Source organism: Chenopodium quinoa, unplaced genomic scaffold, assembly GCF_001683475.1.
Source record: "Chenopodium quinoa cultivar QQ74 unplaced genomic scaffold, ASM168347v1, whole genome shotgun sequence".
Classification (NCBI taxonomy): domain Eukaryota; kingdom Viridiplantae; phylum Streptophyta; class Magnoliopsida; order Caryophyllales; family Amaranthaceae; genus Chenopodium; species Chenopodium quinoa.
The window spans coordinates 724,575-746,679 of NW_018743880.1; the positions used below are offsets into that span (position 1 = coordinate 724,575).

A 22,105-nucleotide genomic window follows, 5' to 3' on the forward strand; every position below is an offset into this window, starting at 1 on the left:
ACTAAGAGGGCTGGAACCGCGCAAGGACTAAGGCTTTCTCTCACATAACCTCTCTCATGTAATTCGTTCACTTGCTTTTCAAGTTCCTTACTCTCTTCCGGATTACACCTATAGGCAGCCTTGTTGGGCAAAGGTGCTCCTGGAATTAAGTCAATGGCGTGCTCAATGCCTCTAATTGGAGGTAGGCCTTTGGGAAAGTCATTGGGGAACACATCTTGGTACTCTTCTAATAACTCATTTAGCATGGATGAGTTAATACAAGTAGTACCATTATCATCTTTGGTCCTTACCACCAAAGCATACCCTCCCCCCATTTCTTTCATTATTCGTTCATATTCATTACAAGTTACAAGATAGTTGCTTTTCTCTTTTTCTTTCTTAGCAACTTTAGGAGGTAAAGGCACTAACTTCACTTTTCTACCATTTTTGGTAGTTACAATATACACATTAGTTTTCCCTTTATGCTCCGAATCATGATCAAACTGCCACGGTCTTCCAAGCAACAAATGACACGCATCCATAGGAAGAATATCACACCAACGCTCATCTTCGAACCCTCTAATGGAATAAGACACCAATGCTTGCTTCTTGACTCTAATGCTTGTGCCATCATTCAACCAATTGAGCTTGTAAGGTTCACCATGGTCTCTAGTGGGTAGCTTCAATTTACTCACAGCCTCGGATGAAACAACATCTGTTTGGGCACCACTATCAACAATCACATTGCAAGTCTTCTCTCCTATCTTGCATCTAGTGTGGAACAAGTTGTTTCGTTGTTTAAGATCAATTTCGGGTTCATTATACAAGATTCTACGAACCACCATCATGTTGAACTCATCTTCGGGTTGAATCTCTTCCTCATACTCTTCATCAAACTCGCAACCCTCCTCATGAGCCACAAAGTTATAGACCTTTTCTTCCTCATCCATGAGAGCACATTGAGAGGCTGTTAACACACTCTTACTAGGACATTCCGATGCAATATGTCCTCTCCCATGACACTTGAAGCATTTTCTCCTAGTTGAAAGCTCACTAGGCGAAACTACTTGTTTTTCTTTCCCTTTTGATGAGCTAGGTGAAAAGGTTTTACTTTGAAAAGTACTCCCTTTAGAGTTGAAAGGAGTAAATTTCGAAGTATTCTTGAAAGAAGAAGTTTTGGGCTTCTCTTTCTCCCTTTCTTCTTTAAGTTGAGACTCATACTTCAAAGCTAGTTTGCATACATCACTAAAAGTGGCATAATGAGTAACTTCCACTTTCCTATTAATTTCTTTGGTCAACCCCTTGACAAATCTCGCAATTTTGTAAGCCTCCTTTTCTTGCAAGTCGCAAGTCAAGCCTAACCTTTCAAATTCTTTTATGTAATCCTCCACACTCGTGTTTTCTTGTGATAGGTGGGTTAATTTTAAGTATTGATCTTGTTCATACTCTTTACTTACCCATTTTTCCCTCATTTTCTTTTTTAATTTTTCCCACGAGTCCATCTTATCTTTCCCTTCTCTTCTTCTATTTGACTTGAGGTTTTCATACCACAATGCAGCTAGTTTAGTGAGTTTAAGGACAGCCAACTTGAACCGTTTCCTATCATCATACCCCTTGTAATCAAAAACGGTTTCAATTTGCCTAACCCAATCTAAGAAAACCTCACAATCATGCCCTCCATCAAATTCATGCATATCAATTTTTAGACCCCTATCTTCATCAAATTGTCTAAAATTGTTACCACTATTTTCATCCTCCTCCTCTAATTCATTTATTTTCCTAGTGGCTCTAAGGAGCATATCAGATATGGCATCCATCCTAGTATCTTGTTGTGCCCTAGAGACTTCACTCTCTTCTGTTTTTTTCTCCAAATTCTTCAATTTTTTAGTGATTACTTGCAACATTCTAGCAAGCTCCTCACTAGACATGATTTCCACTATTTTTGCTTGGATATTACAAGTACAATGAAAACTGCCGAAATTAGAGACAAAATGAAAAACGAAAATTGCCTCTAGACTCTCAAAGGCTTACAAATTCAGAATATTCAGATCAAAACAACCAATTTGCAAAAAAGAAATTCCTCAAAAGCTTTTCGGATGAGGGAGAAATCTTCAATTGAATTCTGCCTTCCCGGTTTTGCCTCTTTTCTGCGCTGCTGCGAAAAACCTGCCCAGTTTATTAGCAGAAAGATTCCAAAATATCTGAAAATTTTTGTGAATCTAAATACCAGATGATGTAAATCTAAATACCCCCTCCCGAATATGGGTTGATGGATTTAGAAATACTTATAGTTAGAATACTCAAATATCATGGAACAAGATAAAACGGCCAAAACTCAAGGACACACTCAAAGTTTTGGGGTTTTAGGCCAGAGATAAGACTCACTCAATCTCTCCTAAGCTTATCACTCAAGACTCACTCAAAGCAATAAGGGAACACTTGAACTTGAGACAAACTCTAAGTTAAAATGCTATAAACACAAGGTTTTTTATCAAATCTCAAAACTGCCTTTTAATTTCTGTTTTGCTCTCCCTTTTATAGAGGAAAGGAGCAGCAAAAGCACACCAAAAGCCAAGGAAAACCGTCCAAGAATGAAAGGCCAACAGCCAATGGTTTCCTCCTTGATTTAAGCCTTGATTTAACCTAAGTAATGAAAGCATAATAAAACCTATTGATAACCCCCCCATTACAACCGGCCAAGAGCTAGATTCTTGGCATTATTTCAGCAACATTAACTAGCACATAAGTTAATAATAGATAGTAAATGGCCTAGGATCCACACGCCCAAAATAGTCATGAAATGCGTCCAAAATGTGATGCTAGCCAACCGTGTACCAATCTTCAATCTTCCCATGAAATGCAGCATAGAATTTCACCCTTCTTTGTGAATGGGAAAAACCCAAGAGTCTCTAAGACTAAAGCAACAGGTTCATTAGATGTCCACTTTGGATCAAATTCTTTGTTTGCACCTTCTAATATATGGTTCTAATGTGGAAACATAGAGCCTATGTTAGGAGAAACCAATTAACCCCGGAAGGCGGTTAGATTGGACCCCTTTACTTCGGTATTCATGCATGTTTAGTTTACCATTGATATGCTACTTTGTTATTGCATGATCAAGAGTCAACTTCACCTACCCATTTCCCTTGGTGCCTAGCTATATTAATTTTAATCCATTTCGTTCTTAGTTTAACCTTCTAGTTATTCACACTTCTTGTTCCGAGATACCTTAGACCCTAGGTAATGAATGCAGTGCTTAAGCATTTCTCCCTGTGGTTCGACCCCTCTATTTACCCTATACACGTATTAGGTCAGTAGAGCGTTATAAATTCATTTGATTTAGGTGTAGTCGCTTAACGACACGATTATTGCCTTGTCAAATTGGCGCCGTTGCCGGGGATACGGTTTCCATTGCTATTTCATTGCTTGGTTGAGACTATCTCATCTTTATTTGTTAGTGTTTGATACTTTTGTTACTTGTCAGTGCTTACGTTCTTCTTAGCTTTGTTGTATGAAAAGAGGACAAAACCGCTCAAGATCTTTGATTCCCATTGATCTAGAGCTAGAGAGGTCTTTGTCCCTACTTCGAAGAGAAGAAAGAGCAAGGAGTAGAAATTCCCACACTCCAACGAGAGGAGTAAGAGAATTAGAAGATACTCCACCCTCTTCACCCTCAAGTGAAGAATTAGATAGCCCTAAATCATCTTCGAGTTCAGAAATCAACCCTTTCTAAACCTATAAGTTTGAGAGTGAAGAAGGTTCTAAAATGGGAGAGAATACGCCTTTGAGTCATATTGGGGCCCTCGAAGCTTTTAGAGCGCAAAGTGGGATCCTAACTCCTACTACTCAAGCCAACAATTTCAAAATCAAGCCTAATTTGATTGCCTTAATTGAGAGGAAACAATTCTCGGGTGGAAAGTTTGAGAGTCCTCATGAGCACCTAAAAGAGTTTGAGAAATACTGTGACACAATAAAGGCCAATGGAGTGACTCAAGAATATATTCGCCTCAAAATGTTTCCATTTTCGCTAATTGGGAGAGGTCTAGAATGGCTAGAGAAGGAGGTGCCCCCTAATTCTCTCACAACATGGGACCAAGTGACTACGACTTTCTTGAGGAGGTTTTATAACCATAGGAAGACCGCCGAGGCTCGGTCTTTGATTCAAGGTTTTCGCCAAAAGAGTGGTGAGTCTCTAAGTGAGGCATGGGAACGATACAAAGAGCTTCAAAGTCAATGCCCACACCATGGGATACCCAAGTATCAACTCATTCACACTTTCTATGGAGGTCTCACACCTCAAGGAAGAATAACCCTAGACGCCGCGGCCGGTGGTCCAATCATGAACAAAGGAGAGCATGAAGTGGAGTGTATTATAGAGGAGGCCGCAAAGCACTATGATGATTGGTACGAAGGAGAAAGGGATGCTACTTCTAGCAAGGGTGTTTATGCATTGGAGCAAGCCAACGCAATCAACAAACTTTCTACCCAAATCTCCAAAATGACCAAGCAAATGGATGAATTGATGAAAGAAAGGTCCAACCCTCATGGTAATACCTCCCCTTCAACCAAGGGAGGCAATGGTCTGGATACTTCCTCCCCCTCTTCTTACAATACAATGCCCCAAGGATGCATGTTTTGTTCTAATTATGAAACCTATGATCATGATACCTCTCATTGTGTATATGCTTATGAAGTTCAAACCCTTCCCATGAACATGATGGTAATATGGAAAATGTCAATGCTATGAATTTTGCTCCTAGAATGGGAAATGTAGGAAACTTGAGGCCAAACTCCAATCAAATGGGGAATTGGAATCAAGGTGGAAACCGTGGTTGGAACCAAAGTGGTGGTGGTTATGATAACCAATACCATGGTGGGGGAGGCCCTTCCAATTTCAATGGAAGAGGCTACTCTAACCAAAGGGGTATGGTAATAAAAACCAACAACCTAATTCCCGATACCATGACCATCAAAATCAAAATTTTGGTGACCAAGGTAACATGGGAAATAATCAACAAAGAAATGTTCCTAACCAAGGCACCAGAGGCAATAGGGGCCAATTTGTTTCTAACTATGCCCAAACTAATAGGCCTCTGGGTTTCCATCAACCCCAACTTCCTCCACCTCAACAACCTCTTCAACTTGAAGCCCCTCCAATAGATCCCGTGATGGCTAAATTAGATGCTCTTTTAAAAATGCGTGAGGAAGATCAAAAGAAACATGAAGAGGCCCAAAAACGAACCAATGCTCATATGAAAATGCTTGAGACCCAAATTTCTCAACTTGCATCTAATTCATCCCTTTCTTCTTCTTCTTCTTCTTCTCACATCCCAAGTCAAGGAGTCAACCCAAAACCTTTGTATGCCGTGACAACAAGGAGTGGGAAGGTAGCAGGGAGTGAACCTTTAATTGAGGAAGAACCCCAAGAAGAGGTGGAGTTAGAGAATGAGGGTGAAAAACCCAATGAGCCATTAAGTGTTGAAAAGGAAAAACATGTTGAGGTGCCCAAGGAAAAAGAAGCCACCCCTTTGCCCCTAAATCGCCAACTTAGAGAGGAGAAGCTACCCTTTCCACAACGATTTGTGAGAGCTAAACTTGATGCCCAATTTGGGAAGTTTTTGGAAGTCATTAAGGATTTGCATATCTCCGTCCCTTTTATTGATGCTATGAAGCAAATGCCCCACTATTCCAAATATTTGAAAGATCTTTTGAGTGGGAGAAGGGAGTATGAGACGGTGAGTTTGACCGCCAATTGTAGTGCAATTATTTCCAACAAACTACCTACCAAATTGAAAGATCCGTGTAACTTTTCCATCCCTTGTTCTATCAATGGCATTGAATTTGATAAAGCCTTGTGTGATTTAGGAGCAAGTGTGAGTCTCATGCCCTATTCTGTCTACCAAAAGCTTAGTGCAGGAACCCTCTCTCCCACTAACATTACTCTCCAACTAGCGGACCGTTCCGTTAAGTTCCCCATGGGCAAAGTTGAGGACATTCCCCTTAGGGTAGGAAAGTTCACATTCCCCGTGGATTTCTGTGTGCTAGAGATGGATGAGGATGAGAGGATTCCTATAATTTTGGGTAGGCCATTTCTAGCTACTTCTAGAGCTATCATCGATGTGAAGGAGGGGAAGATATCCTTGAAAATTGACAATGATTCTATTGAGTTTGATTTGAATAATGTCATGCAACAACCCTCCTCAAGTGGTGAATGCTTTAGGGTAGATGTTCTTGATACGGTTCTTGATGAATTTTCTCGCTCCCACTTGCATTCTACTAATGATCCTCTTGAAAGTGTGTTGTTGAATGAATCAAATATAGGTACTAACAAAGAAGTCATACAATTCTATGAGAATTTGCTTGAGGAAAGCAAGAAGGAGTGCAAGGGCGCGAGCATGGAAGAAGAGGCTCCTTACATTCATGACCTCTTTCAAGTTGAAGAAAGAGAAGAGAGCCCCAATGGTAAGGGAGCACCAAAGGTAGACTTGAAACCTCTAGCTTGAGGTATGCATTTCTTGGTCCCGATGAGTCTTTCCCCGTGATTGTAAATTCTAACCTAACGGAAGAGCAAACCTCCCTCTTGATCAATGTTTTGAGAAAACACAAGAAAGCTTTGGGTTATACCATTGATGATATCAAAGGTATTAGTCCATCTTTAAGTATGCACAAAATTGATCTAGAGGGAGATGCCAAATCCGTTAGGCAAAGGCAAAGAAAGCTTAACCCTTCCACGCAAGAGGTTGTGCGGAAGGAAGTGGCTAAGCTTCTTGATGCGGGAATTATTTACCCAATTGCTCATAGTGATTGGGTATCTCCCGTGCAAGTTGTGCCTAAGAAAGGGGGCATGACGGTAGTGAACTAGTACCCACTAGACTCGTTACCGGTTGGCGCATGTGTATTGACTATCGCCAACTTAACACAAGTACATGCAAAGATCATTTTCCACTACCGTTCATTGATCAAATGTTGGAAAAGCTTACAAAGCATTCCTTCTATTGTTTCCTTGATGGTTACTCGGGATTTTTCCAAATCCCGATTGACCCCAAGGATCAAGAGAAGATGACTTTCACATGCCCCTACGGTACTTATGCGTATCGTAGGATGCCTTTCGGGCTTTATAATGCCCCCGCTACATTCCAACGTTGCATGATGTCCATTTTTAGTGATATGATTGAGGATGAGATATAAGTCTTCATGGATGACTTCTCCGTTGGAGGAGCCACCTATGAAGATTGTCTATCTAATTTATCTCGTTGCTTAGAAAGGTGTGAGAGGGCTAACCTCGTGTTGAATTGGGAAAAGTGCCACTTTATGGTGGAAAGTGGGATTGTTCTGGGGCATAAAATTTCCCATGCTGACATTGAGGTTGATAGAGCCAAGGTTGAGGTCATCGAAAAACTTCCTCCCCCCACCAACGTGAGGGAAGTGAGGTCTTTTCTTGGCCATGCCGGGTTCTATCGGCGCTTTATTGAAGATTTTTCAATGATCGCTAAGCCTCTCACATCCCTATTGCAACAAGATAAGGAGTTTGTGTTTGATGATTCTTGTCATAAGTCCTTTTGTAGGTTGAAAGAAGCCCTTTGCACCGCTTCTATTTTCCAAGGTCCGGATTGGTCTCTTTCATTTGAGCTCATGTGCGACGCAAGCGAAGAGGCCATTGGATCAATTCTTGGACAACGAAAGGATGGGAAAATTCATGTCATACATTATTTGTCTAAAACTCTCAATGATGCCCAACGAAACTACACAACTACCGAGAAGGAGTTCCTAGCGGTTATCCATTCTTTCGAGAAGTTTAGAACCTACCTCATTGGTTCTAAGACAATTGTGTATACCGACCACTCGGCTCTCAAATATTTGATAGGGAAGAAGGAAGCTAAACCAAGGTTGTTGAGATGGGTTTTAGGCTTCCAAGACTTCGATTATGAGATGAGAGAAAAGAAGGGAGCCGAGAATGTGGTGGCGGATCACCTCTCAAGGTTGGGCGGTGCAAGGTTTGAAGATGATGGCTTGCCAATAGAGGACGCTCTAAGAGATGATGTGCTTTATGTCCTTGAAGTGAAATCGGAGCCGTGGTATGCGGATATTGTGAATTACTTAGCTTTTAGTGCCATACCGCCGGATTTCACTTCGCAACAACGTCAAAAACTCAAGCATGAGGCCAAGAGATACATTTGGGATGATCCCATTTTATTGAAAAGAGGGGTCGATGGTTTGTTGAGGAGATGCGTCCCCAACGAAGAGGTTCAAAGTGTTCTCCATATGTGCCACTCTTCTCCTTGTGGTGGGCATATGAGTGCTCAAAAGACCGCCTCAAAGGTCCTTCAATCTATGCTCTTTTGGCCTTCTCTATTCAAGGATGCGTGGATATTTGTCAAAACTTGTGATAGATGTCAACGGATAGGGAATATTTCTAGAAGGGATGAAATGCCGCAAAACCCCATCCTTGAGCTTGAAGTTTTTGATGTGTGGGCTATAGACTTCATGAGCCCTTTCATTTCATCACATGGGAACAAGTATATTTTGGTCGCCTTTGATTATGTGTCTAAGTGGGCGGAGGCTGTGGCTTCTCCAACGAATGACTCTAAGGTGGTGGTCAATCTTTTCAAGAAAGTGATCTTCCCGAGATTTGGTGTTCCAAGAGCAATAATTAGTGATGGGGTATCGCATTTCAAGCACCACACCTTCGTTCAACTACTTGATAAGTATGGGGTGTCTAACAAGCGAGGGCTTGCTTACCACCCTCAAACGAGTGGTCAAGCGGAGGTCACCAATAGAGAGCTCAAGGTGATTTTGGAGAAGACGGTTGTTAGGACAAGGAAGGATTGGTCCTCCAAACTCATTTATTCACTATGGGCTTATGGGACCGCCTTCAAAACTCCAGTAGGGACCACTCCCTACAAGCTTGTCTATGGGAAAAATTGTCATTTGCCCGTGGAGATGGAGCATCGAACGCATTGGGCAATCAAGCAAATCAACTATGATCTCCATAGTGCGGGTGAGCAAAGGCTTCTAAAGCTACATGAGTTAGAGGAGTTGAGGATGAATGCCTACAATAGCGCAAGCATGTATAAGGCGCGGACTAAGGCTTGGCACGATGCTCAAATTGTCAAGAAGGAATTCGTCAAAGGCCAAAAAGTCCTCCTATTCAACTCCCGCTTGAAGCTTTTCCCGGGCAAACTTAGGTCAAGGTGGAGTGGGCCGTACATTGTCACGAAAGTGTTTCCATATGGAGCCTACGAAATCTCCCAAGACAGCCACTCTCCTTTCAAAGTCAACGGTCACCGTCTCAAGCCCTATTATGAAGGATTCCCAAGTGATGAACCAATTTCTATGACACTTCTTGATGTGCATCGTCAATTCGACCCTCCTTGAGCAACTCAAGGAACGTCAAGCTAACGACGTTAACTAAAAGCGCTCCCGGGAGGCAACCCGAGTCTCTAACCCTTTTCTACTTTTTCTTTTCATGTTGCTTCTATTTTTCCATCTACAACTTTGGATTGTTGGGATTTTTGAGTTTTGATTGTGCTTGGGTTTTTGATATACTTTGCATCTAGCATGATTGTATGGTGTTTAGATGTGTGTTAATGACTATTTTTACTTGCGTGATTCTTTATGGGAGTTTGGCCTAACCACTTTATGTTCGGCCACTGCAGCATTTTCAAGGATTTATGGCAACATTCTGCCAAAAACAAAAATATTGCATTCTGGCAGAAGGTTCGACCGAACCCCTGGGAGGTTCGACCGAACTTATACTGTAGTGCGGCCGAACTTTCCTGGGTTCGGTCACTCCTTAATTTTTAGAAAATTTCAGCAACTTTCTGCCAGAATTTGCAAACTTGAAGTTCCAGCATAGGTTCGACCGAACTTATACTGTAGTGCGGCCGAACTTTCCTGGGTTCGGTCACTCCTCTCTTTTTGCGATTTTGCTGGAACTTTCTGCCCGGATTTCAGAAAGTTGAGTTTTGGCAATGGTTCGACCGAACCAAAGGGGAGTTCGACCGAACTTTCACTGTGGTTCGACCGAACATACCCTTGGTTCGGCCGAACCTCTCTTCAGATTTGAAAAAAAAAGTTGCTGCCATAAGTTCTATTTTGTTGTATTTTCATGACCACCACTCCCATTTTCGTCACCTACCTCTTTCTTCTCCTTCTCACTCTAAACCTCCATTACACCTCCCCTTACAACCTCAAATATCCATCAAAATCACTCCAATCTTCACCCTTTCTCACTTATTTTCCATCCTCTACTCAATTTCTACGATATCCACCAAACATTCCTCACAAAAAAAACCCATCTTTCCATTTTCCCCAATTTCAAGGGTTTAAGTACTTTGGTGTTTTTGGGTTTTTACTTCCTTCCAATAAATTGTGGTATATTTTTCCTAGATTTTGCAAGTTTATTTCTTTAATTTCTTATAGTTTTACCATGTTTTACATATTAAAGTATGAATTGTGGTATTCTAGAAATTATTAGTAATAACTTGTTTGATTCATGTGGTTCTTTGGATTGACTTGTTGCAATTGATTGGTTGTTGATAGTAGAACATGTTGTTATGATGATTATGCATGTTTGCCTTGGTTTTATTTTGATCTCAATGTATTTGCTTAAGATTGTTGATTTCATACTAGGGTGTTCATGTTACCATTTTATGATAGAGAAATGCATGAGTTGGATGTTGTTGGATATTGTTATTCATTGTTTTGGTTTGATTTTGATGGTTTGATGAATGGATATCATGAAAATTAGGGGACATCATGCCAAATTTCACCTAGACTTTGTTAGGACTAATATAGGAATGACATAGGAATTCTTATTCAAACCTTGGTTCAAATGTATTCATGCATGCCTTGAATTGTATACTCTCATGCATACACTTTTACCTTGGCAAGCTACTTGGCTTCTTATGTCATTTCTTATCAATTTGTTCTAATGATATGCTCTTGGTGAATTTGTAGAATCAAGATGTTCGGCAAGGGAAAAGGAAAGTCAATGAGGAAGAGGGTGGGAGAATCTTCAGGACCGCAATTCCCACCTCCTCCCGGCATCAATGATCATGGCATTATTGCTTCGGAAGAGCAATTTTAGCCCATATATGAATCACTCGTCAAGCGTCCGATTCGGTCTACAAGATTCTTTTGCCCTCAAACTTTTAGGAAGCTGGGAATATTGGATGAGGTGACAAGGTTAGCTCAAAACTTTGGATGGGGTGACTTCATTCACCTCCACGCTTACACTTACGAGCGTGTGACTTTGGAATTCATTGCCTCTCTTCGCAAGGAAGTTTTTGAGCCGGAAGATGTCGATGAGGATCCTCAACTCATGATTCACTTCAGAATGTTCAACGAGGATCACTCTCTAACGGAAAGTGATCTAAATGAGATCTTCTTTTGGCACGCCACCGGCCTTGATCACCCGTCCGAAATGACCTCCTCTCACCGCATTCCTTACAACGAGCAAGAGTGGTGGAGGAGTATCACAAACAAGGATAGGTTCCAAACCAATACCTCAAAGGTCAACAACATCATTCATATAGCCTTGAGGTATTTTTTACGGCTTCTCCAATATGCCGTGTTCTTCAAAGCCAACCTCGGCTCCATGGTAAAAGACGAGGTTGCTTGCCTATTCTTGGCCGATAATCCTCAACGGCTCAAATTTCAATGCTCCTCCACCTTCATCCAACGGCTCTTGGATACTAGGGACAACCGTCTCGGTGATGAGATATTTATGGGTGTCATGATTACTATCATTGCTCTTTCTTTGAAGAATTGAGCATACAAAGATCAAATTGAATTGCTCCCACCCGTGCACCAAACCCGAGAAGAGCTCACTAATGAGTTCCCTGCCTATGCTCTTTCCATAAGCGCCCTCCGTCACAGCCGCTTCCTCAACTACACTAATAGCAAGCGTCGTTTCATCCTCTTGGTCGATAGGGAGATCGAATGGTGTTTCCTCCCGGACCCCGACCTCACTACGGTGGACCACTCCGCTCCTCTCAAGTGGAAGATCCCTCAGCAAAACATCCCCAATGAGCTGAGGCGAACTAGAGCCCGGGGTGGAGTTCCTCAACCTCCACCATTAAGAGGAAATCATACCCCCCCTTAGCAGGGGAGGTGAGGCATCTTATTCTTCTTCCATTCCACCTTTTGATTTCAATGCCCTTCGTAGTACCCTCGATGATATCCGTTGAGACAATCAAGCTTCAATTGAGCAATGGGGGTACTACGCGAGGGCAAATTATGACAATCTTGTGCAAGCGGGCATTCAAGCGCCCTATGTGAACTACCCTTACCACCCTCCTCAAGAGGGTCCGGTCAATCATTGGGGACCCTATGACCCTCAACACCCCACCCCCCCTTGCTACGCTATTGGGAAGGTCCCATCGACTCTACCCAACGCGTTGGCACCCCCCATACGACCCCTATCGTCCGGGTGGCTGTGATGCGGCTTATGACCCGGCATCCACATCCACCCCCGCTCCTTTTGATGGTGGTTGGGGTGCCCAAGGGTGGCTCTATGAGCACTTTAACCAACCCTTCCACCCTTTCATGGACACTCCCGGGTTTGATCCTAATAACCCCCCTCAACCTAGGGGGCGAGGAGATGATAACCAGTGATGAGGGATCTTTTCCCTCCCCCCCGATCTTCTCACTTGTCACTTTTTCTCGGGACGAGCAAAAGAATAGTGTGGGGGAGGATGTCCTTTTGGTTGGTTGAAGTGTACATAGGAAGGTAGAGTGGTAGGGTAGTTGCTTGCACATAAGGAGGATAGTGAGGATAGTGGCCTTGTGGTATTGATGTGGCGTTGTGACGGTGGTGATGATGTTGGTGATGTGATGAGATGGTGATGTTGTGATGATATTGAAGTGGTGATGTGATGATGATGTTTTATGATTATTTTTGCTGATTTCTAATGATTTTCTTTGATGAAGCCTGAGTTTTTGTAGATGAAGATGCTCCCGAGAAAAAAATCCAAATTTCCCGAAAATCCAAATCCCCTTAATCCAAACTTTGTAGATAGCTTTTTATTTTTTTTTCTTCTTTTTGTTTATTTCTTTAGTCTTTTTCTTTGTTTTCTAACCTTTTATTGTTTTGTTGTAGTTTCTTTTGTTTGGATCATCTTTATTGAAGCTTGAAGCGGAGATGTAGGACGTTAAGGAGCAACACTAGCTCCCTTGGTGAGATTGGATATATTACTTTGTCTTATATTTCAAGCGACATTCGGTGAGACCTTTCCTCTCTTTCTTTTTCTTATTCTTTGAGTGCTTAGTTTAGGTCTAGTTTAGGAAGAGTTGAATGGTTCGAGGTTGATTGATTTTGGTCCCAAGGAACCTGGGATCGTTGATGTTGATATCAACGATCACTTGTACGTCGATTGGGATTTATTTGATTTACATGCCTCGATTATGAACCTTTTTAATTTCTTCCTCCTTTTTGTGTGTTTTTCTTGTTCTCTTTTGTGTAACAAGCATGACTATGGCAAGTTGAAATACTTTTGATGTGGATTTGCTCATTCATTAGGATTCGAGAATTTGTGTGCCTTTTTTATGACATGACTTTGAATGCTTACCTTCCTAGTTGATGAGGGTTTACACGGTTTAAGAATGCTTAAGGTTGAATTAGACACATTATAAGCTAAGGTAGCCCGGTTTAGAACTTTTGATGACGTTTGAACCCCCTAGTTCACGGGAAAGTGGTAAGATGGTGTTGCTCTCCGTAGTGAATAGGATTCCCTTGGTTAATATTCGCTTATTTTTATCCCGTGTGAGCGTCATTTGTTCTAGCCTTCATCATTCTTGTGAGCGGCGCTTTGGATACTTAACTATGCATGTCTTAATCTTTGTGTTGGTATTTAGCTCCCGAGATCGTGACCAAACAACTTTAAAGGAGGAAGAGGGCATTTCTTCTCATTTTTCTTTGTTTTCTTTGTGTTTTGTTACAAATTTGGTTTTCATTTTTACATCCACCCACTTGCTAACCAATTTGGGCCTCATTCCCCTTTCTTGATCTAGCCATATTACAAACCTATCAGCCTATGTTCTACCAACCCTTGTAGTTAGTGAAGCATTGGCTTTTGAGGTTCGAATTCGAGAGTGTTGGTTTTAGGGAAAGAAAGTTGTGAATATTGGTTCAAGTGAGATTTTGAAAGTTGTTCATGAAAGAAAATATTTGCAAAACGTTTATGAGGAAGGATGCAACGTATGAAGTCCAAAAGAAAAAAAAAGAGGAAAAATAGAAAAAAAAAAGGAGAATAAAAAAAAAAGAAAGAAAAGTTGAAAAAAAAAGAAAAGAAAGAGAAAATGATGAGAGAAATGAAGTAATGTTGTGAAATTTTGTATTGAAGGTTGTAATTTGAATTTAGGTTCAATTCTTAGGTTGTTCTTGAGAGATGGCCACTCTTTTGCTTCACTTAGGATTTGCCACCAAAATTTTCAAATTAATTCCCAACCTTAACCCCTAGTTATGACATTAAAATCCAAGTTAAGACCCTTGGACTTGGAGAAGTGCGGTAAAAGAACGGTGGAGGGAGATAGATTTCAACCCTATGGAAAGAGTGTGCATAGTTGAGATGTCGGGATAACCTTATGACTCCACATAAAATTTCTTTTTCCGGTTCCCTCGAGGAATCATGAGGAGCTAACTTGGGGATGATTTGAAGCTAGTGGAGAGAACGCGGACCGTCTTGGTTAGAGCTAGGGCAGAGGATGAAATCATTAGTTCTCTATGCTTAGCTTAGGTTTGTCTCCTTCAACCATGAGAATCTTAGAACGTGTTCCCCCTCTTTGAGTTGAGAAAAGTAAGAATTCTTTGATTCATGTCCCTATGTTAGAGTCCATTTGGAGCATTTCCCATCGTGAAGCTTGATTGATTTCTTAACCCTTGTCTTTTTGTTTTAGTATTCCTTGCTTGAGGACAAGAAAAAGGCAAGTGTGGGGGATTTTGATGAGTGGCATTTATGCCACTCTTTTATCCTTTTTCTCTAAGGATTCTCCCCTCATTTGCACTTGTTTAGCCCTTTTTCTAAGCATTTTTACTTAGTTTTGCTTCCTCTTTTCTTTCTCCTTTATCTTCCCTTTTCTTAGTCTTCTCTCTTTGTTCTTATTGTGATTTTCATGCTTATGCTTTGTAGGAACCATCGGGATTTTCAAGAGGAGGAAGCTAAGCTCAAGGGAAGCTGGAGGAAGCATGATTCAGAAGAGGTTCGATTGAACCTCATGAAGGTGTTGCCGAACCTGCTCAGTGGTTCGGCCGAACGTTGAGGCAGGGGCAAGATGAAATTTGGCAGTTTTGCAGGAGTGGCCGAACCATAGGAGTTCGACCAGACCAGGATCAGGGAGGTTCGACCGAACCTACCCATGGTTCGGCCGAACCTACCCTGTAGTCCGGCCGAACCTTCCCATTTGTTCGGTCGAACCTCTCCTTTTATCAGCTGGCTCTGTACGGACTATATAAGTCCCATCTTAGAACGTTTTGAAGATTAGATTAACTTAGTTTTAATTTTTCTACATTTTAGCTTAATCTAGAGAGAGAAACACTATTAGTCTTCAATGGTAGAGAGAGAAAGTGTGGTTTTCTTCATTGATGAACTTGGATTTTGAAGAAGGAGTTTTGTTCAATCCTTTGTAGACCTTCATCTTCAATTAATGAGCAATCTCTTTCTCTTTCTGTTTACCTTTGTTTTTTATTTTGCTTATTTGCTTTGATTTTTCTTCTTTGCTTATTAATCATGTTGATGCTTATTGATTTGATGATTGATATTGTTTTCAATATGATTTGTGAGTAGTCACCTAGCCAAGGGTGTGGGGATGGTGTAGTTGCTAATTGTTCATGCTTATAATGTTGGGGTTATGTTAATGGTGATTAAAGTCTTTGCATGCTTGATATTCTTTGGTCTTTCTTGCAAGTGCACATTTTTAGTTGATCAAAGATGAGTCTTTACTAACAAGTAGCGGAAGTTGACTTAGTTGAGATTCATTACTATCGATAATTCTTTGTTTGCACCTTCTAATATATGGTTCAAATGTGGAAACATAGAGGCTATGTTAGGAGAAACCAATTAACCCCGGAAGGCGGTTATATTGGACCCCTTTACTTCGGTATTCATGCATGTTTAGTTTACCATTGATATGCTACTTTGTCATTGCATGATCAAGCGTCAACTTCACCTACCCATTTCCCTTGGTGCCTAGCTATATTAATTTTAATCCATTTCGTTCTTAGTTTAACCTTCTAGTTATTCACACTTCTTGTTCCGAGATAGCTTAGACCCTAGGTAATGAATGCAGTGCTTAAGCATTTCTCCCTGTGGTTCGACCCCTTTATTTACCCTATACACGTATTAGGTCAGTAGAGCGTTATAAATTCATTTGATTTAGGTGTAGTCGCTTAACGACACGATTATTGCCTTGTCACTTACACACGAGTCTTAACATATCACCTACACTCACTAGTCTTAGAACATGCTTCGAGTATATGTCATCACGACCATGTCTTAGGTTCATGCATGAGTCGGTTTTTTTCCGTCATTTAAGTTGGGGGTACATTCTATTCCTTATTCTTCATATCCTTCCATCTACATTATTTTTCTTCACATTCTATTCGATCTTTCCTCACTTCCTCCATCCATTACATGTTGAATAAAGTTTGAGTAAAATAATTAACAATAAATATCCCCAAATTCCTTTTCCACAGTACTTGGTTGACGAGAGAAGGGCGATTAATCAAGGACAACCTCTCTATTCAAGTATTACTTTTTGATAAACCGATTCGTCAAAAGAGGAAGGCTAAAAAGATAATGGCAAGTCAAGAAGAGGTCAATGAACTTAGGATCCAATTGAATGACGTGACTGAGGTTTTAAAGGCTTTAATCCTCAAAATTGATGACCCTATGAAGCAACAACAAATGAACCTTATGCAAGAAAGCTTGAGCAAGCTATCTAGTGACTATAAATTTCAGGGCATGAGTTCATAAAGGGGTCTCGCTGGACGAGGAACTTCTTCCTCATAAGTTCAACGCCATTGACATCCCTAAATTCAAGGCAACAGATAACCCTTACTTTCATCTAAGAGCTTTTGAAACTATGATGAGCATTAAGGGTGTCGATAAGAAGGTTTTCCCCTCTCTGTTCCCACTATCTCTTGAGACCGTTTGTCAACAATGGTTCTTTTCCCTTGACAAAGAGAAAACCTCTTCTTGGGAGTCGATAACAAACTCCTTCATAGATAGATATAAGTGTAACATCCAAGACGAAACAGACCATAGACAACTTTAGATGTTAAAACAAAAAGAAAACGAAGGGTTCACTTCTTTCTTCAACAAATGGAGGGAAACTTCCGCTAATATGGTCAAGGCTCCTACCGAAAAAGAATATGTTAGGATGTTTGTCAAGAATCTCCAAGGGAAATATTCAAAGCACTTAAAATACCAACACAACTTGAAAACTTTCAAGGCTGTGTATAATATAGGCATTGACATTGAAGATGACCTTCTGAAAGATAATAGTGCGAGAGCAAAGAAGAACGACCATCCTTCTCCTTCCTCTCCCATTAATGAGGTACATGCTACGAACGCCTCTAAACCGCGAATCCAAAGGTCAAAAAGAGTGTTCACTCCACTCGGTATGAGTTATGAAACAGCTTTCGAGAAGCTACATCATAAAGGACTAGTCATGCCCATAGAGCCCATCAAAGATCCAGTTCCAGAAGCCAGGCCACCTAAGTGGGACCCTAATAAGCACTACAAATATCACCAAGGAAAGGGTCACGACACTAAGGAGTGTTGGAAACTCAAAGAAGCTATTCAAGTTCTGATCGATAACAATGAAACTTCCGAAATTCTAGCCATCGAAGATGACCAAGCATCCTTCGATCCATCACTTCTTATCACACCTGTAGGAGAGCCCATGATCGAGACAGCTTATATAACCTCTCTCGATGAAGTGGCGATGATTGAGGAGGATGAAAGTCTTTTCTTAGATAATACTAGGGAAGACTCGTCAAGTCTAAAAGAAGACGTCCGAAAACTGCAAGATGTCGTTGCCATGCTCTTGAATGTAGTAGAATGATTAGCAAATCGAGTGATGGTCATCGAACAGAATCCTCGCCAAGGGTTTAATAAAGAACTCAATGCTCCTAAGCCACGGGCAAAACGGACCATTGAAGAATATACGCCAATAGGAATGACTTATGATTAGGGGATTTTGCTCCCACCAATCGGAATGCGCCACGTGGGCCAATCAGGTCCTGCCAAGTGTCCCCCAGTTGGACCTCTCAGGGCTTGCCACGTGGCACACTCTTATTCGTCCACCACTGGACTTATTATGTCATGACACGTGGCATACTCCATGCCTAATGGAGAAGCCGACCACCTAGGCCCAACTTCCGAGGGAAGCCCAATCAGCCCAAGGTTAACCTAAACCTAGGATTGACACGTTTCCCGAGGTTATAAATACCTCCCTTAATCCTCATTAAGGGGGAAGACGCAGATTACACACATTAAACACTCTCACCTAGAGAGACTCAATCACTTTAATTTCCGCATTAATTACTCCTTAATCAAGTACTAACTTGACCGTCGGAGGCGGATCTCCAATCATCCGGAGCATCCGTTTGTTTGCAGGTACAGGCGTCCGGTTCCAGTCTCGGAATTGTGATTCTCCCGCAGGACATCAGAAAACCCCGAAACATTTTGGCGCCGTCTGTGGGGAGAGTACTTCTGAGATGGCATCCACGTTTGTACCTGCTCTTGAAGAGAGACGTCCCCTGGACGACCCTCTAGTTCAGTCGGACCACAATACTGAGAATGAATTTGAAATTGAAGCTCACACAGCTTCAGACGGGACCCTAAGGGCCCGACGTACCCGTCATACCGAAAGGAGGGAACGGGAACATCTTCAAACTGGAAGTGAGCAAGCAGGCGCACCGCCTGTTCGGCAGCAGCCGACTGATGGGTCTGCTCCCATCACACGGAACGAACTCATGATCTTCATGAGGAACTTCAAGGGAGAAATTCAAGAGTTGATCAACAAGAAGCCGCCTGCTATGGACAAGGAGCAGTCGGCTAAGAAACCCTCCACTTCACGGAAGAGGAAGCCAGTTCAAGGGCGAGAGGCGACCCCTCATCCTAAATCTAGGAAGTGGGAGCCACCTGCCCTTGATTTCACAAAATACCGTTTTCCTACTCTAGGAAATAGGAAACCTGTTCGTCATATTCAGGCGGACGGGTCGAGGAAAACATACATAGACGCTCGGCTACTGCTAGAGCAGAAGAAGAGTGACCGATTGTCAGAGTCGGCCTCTACTTCAAACTTCCAAGACAGTCTGCGAAATACCTCGATGAGGCATACTCAGTCGTATCATGAGAGTCAGTCAGGCGGCACCTCCCGTCAGTCCGGCTTTCATAGCGACCAGGCGGTACCAAACTTACCGTTTGTACCGCAACAACAGTATTTTTTGCAGCTACCTCCGTTTGGTGGACATGCAGCAAAAAATGTCCAACCTATGGACAGGCAGCTGCGGTTGCTTAGACTTGGCGAACAGCCGTCGGCCTTCTCCAAGGAAATTACTGAAGCCGCTCAGCCGGCCAAAGTGAAAAATGTATTAGTAGGCGCCTATGACGGCACTACTAACCCAGAAGACCATCTGATGGCATTCACCAACCTGATGTACCTTCAAGGGTTGGATGATCCCACTTGGTGCAAGTATTTCCCAGCGACTCTCAAAGGAATCGCACAACAATGGTTCGGCAACCTGCCGACTGGTTGTGTAAATAACTTCAAGACGCTTGCTTACTTATTCACCTCCAACTTCGCCATGAACATCCCTGCGAAGAAGACGACCCTTGATTTAGGAACAATTCAGCAGGGCAAGAAGGAGGGGCTTCGTTCTTACATCAGGCGGTTTAACCTGATGAGAATACAGATTCAAGGGTTACCGGATGAAGTAGCCTGTACTGACTTTTTCAGAGGTCTCAAAGACGGGTCGACCTTCAAATTTGATTTGGTCCGAAAGAGGGTGGCGACTCTTCAAGAGGACTTGATTGAAGCGGAAGCCTATATACAGGCGACTGATCTTTGTAGTACGGTAAAACAGTCAGACGGGAAAAGGTCCGACAAAAGAGAAGGACGACATAAACAGTCGTCAAACAAAGATGAGAAGAGAAAAGAATTCAAACCATACTTCCCAAAGTATGCGTTTAACAAGGATAGCCAATTTATCCTAAAGGAAATCAAGGGACGAATCTCAATTGAGAACCCGGTCCCCATGAAGGGTTCTGCAAACAATCGGAACCAAGAAAAATTTTGTGATTATCATGAAGATGTTGGTCATCACACCAATGAATGCATTAGTCTCATGCGGTATCTGGACCGTCTGGCTGAGCAAGGTGATCTTGACACTTATGTTAAGAAATCTACGGGGAACACTTCCTCGAAAAAGCAGTCGACCAAAAAGAATCAACAGGCCGACAGCTCCGATACAGATGATGCAGTCGTCTACACCATTGCAGGCGGCTTCTCAGGAGGCGGTCCCACTATTAGGGGCAACAAAGACAATATCAGACGGCTAGATGTAAATTCCGTTCACCAAGATTGTCATCCTTGAAGAAGATCTAGGAGGGGTAAGAAGGCCGCATGACGATCCTATCGTTATTGAATGTAAAGTGGCCAACCAGAGAGTTGGCCGAATCCTCATAGATACCGGAAGCTCCTCAGATCTCATCAGTAGCAAATGTCTGTCGAAACTGAAATATCAGACTGATTGCATACATCCGGCATCCCACCCTTGAGTAGGGTTTGGTGGAGGAGTCGTCCACCCAGTGGGACGAGTGGATTTACCCATCCGCCTGGATCAAAAAGGGGAAGGACGACACATGGTAGTCCGGTTCTTGGTAGTAGAAGAACTCTCGGCCTACAACATGATTCTGGGACGACCAACCCTGAATAATTCCAAGGCTGTTATAATCCCATCTCTTATGTTGCTCAAGTTTGAGAGGGATAATGGAACAGTCGGGTCCCTAAGGGGAGATCAGAGGATGGCCCGAGAGTGCTATCTCTCGGATGTCAAGCCCACTGTTATGGCCGCTGGGTCGAGTGGGGGAAAAATAGACCTTGACAATGTCAAGGAGAGTGCGCCTGTTCAAGAAGCAGGCGGCAAGAAGAGAAAGGCATCCCAGACGGGGGCCGCAAGAAAAGACAGAAAATAGCAATCATTGGCAGAGGAGCGGCGGATGAATTCCGCCCTCAGCCGGCTGGTGAGCATACGGACCTGATCTTAGATGACTCGCGTCCTGACAGAACAGTTAAAGTTGGGACGACTACTCTAAAGGTCCTGGGTGACGATTTTCACAAACTATTTAAAGAATACAAGGACATCTTTGCATTCGAAGTCCATGAAATGCCAGGCATCAATCCTGATCTGTCGGTACATAAACTGGTCGTGGATCCGAAAAAGAAGCCGGTAAGGCAGAAGAAGCGGAACCATGGCGAAGAAAGAAGTCAGGCGGCAGCCGCCGAAGTTAAAAAATTACTTGATGCAGGGTTCATCCGGCAATGTTACTTCCCAGACTGGGTTGCAAATGTGGTGCTTGTTAAAAAGCCAAATGGCACCTGACGAATGTGTGTAGACTACACAGACTTAAACAAGGCGTGCCCCAAAGACAGTTACCCTCTGCCTAAAATTGATAACCTGGTCGACTCAACAGCCGGCCATGCTTTGATGAGCTTTATGGACGCCTACTCTGGTTTCCATCAAATTCCTTTACGGAAGAAAGATCAGGAGAAGACGGCCTTTGTCACTGATCAAGGGTTGTTCTGTTACACGGTCATGCCGTTTGGTCTTAAGAATGCCCCGGCCACTTTCCAGCGAATGATAAACACTGTGTTCTTTGATCAGATTGGGAGAAATGTCGAGGCATATATTGATGATATGATTGTCAAGTCTAAACTTCAGAAAGATCATCTGTCGGACCTCCGAGAAACTTTCGCCACACTCAGGCGGCACCATGTCGTGCTCAATCCCAAGAAATGTGTCTTTGGAGTTGAGTCTGGGAAATTTCTCGGATTCCTTATCAATCAGAGAGGAATAGAGGCGAACCCTGAGAAGGTGCAGGCGGTCATCGACATGCAG

General features: G+C 42.4%; 1 protein-coding gene across 1 annotated transcript; it reads left to right on the plus strand.

Annotated features, from left to right (window-relative positions):
- Nucleotides 1-4,979: 4,979 nt before the first annotated feature.
- On the plus strand, nucleotides 4,980-6,482 carry LOC110686575. Its single transcript, XM_021863186.1, has one exon. It carries the CDS (start codon nucleotides 4,980-4,982, stop codon nucleotides 6,480-6,482), a length of 1,503 nt encoding a protein of 500 aa, XP_021718878.1.
- The last annotated feature ends 15,623 nt before the right edge of the window (nucleotides 6,483-22,105 follow it).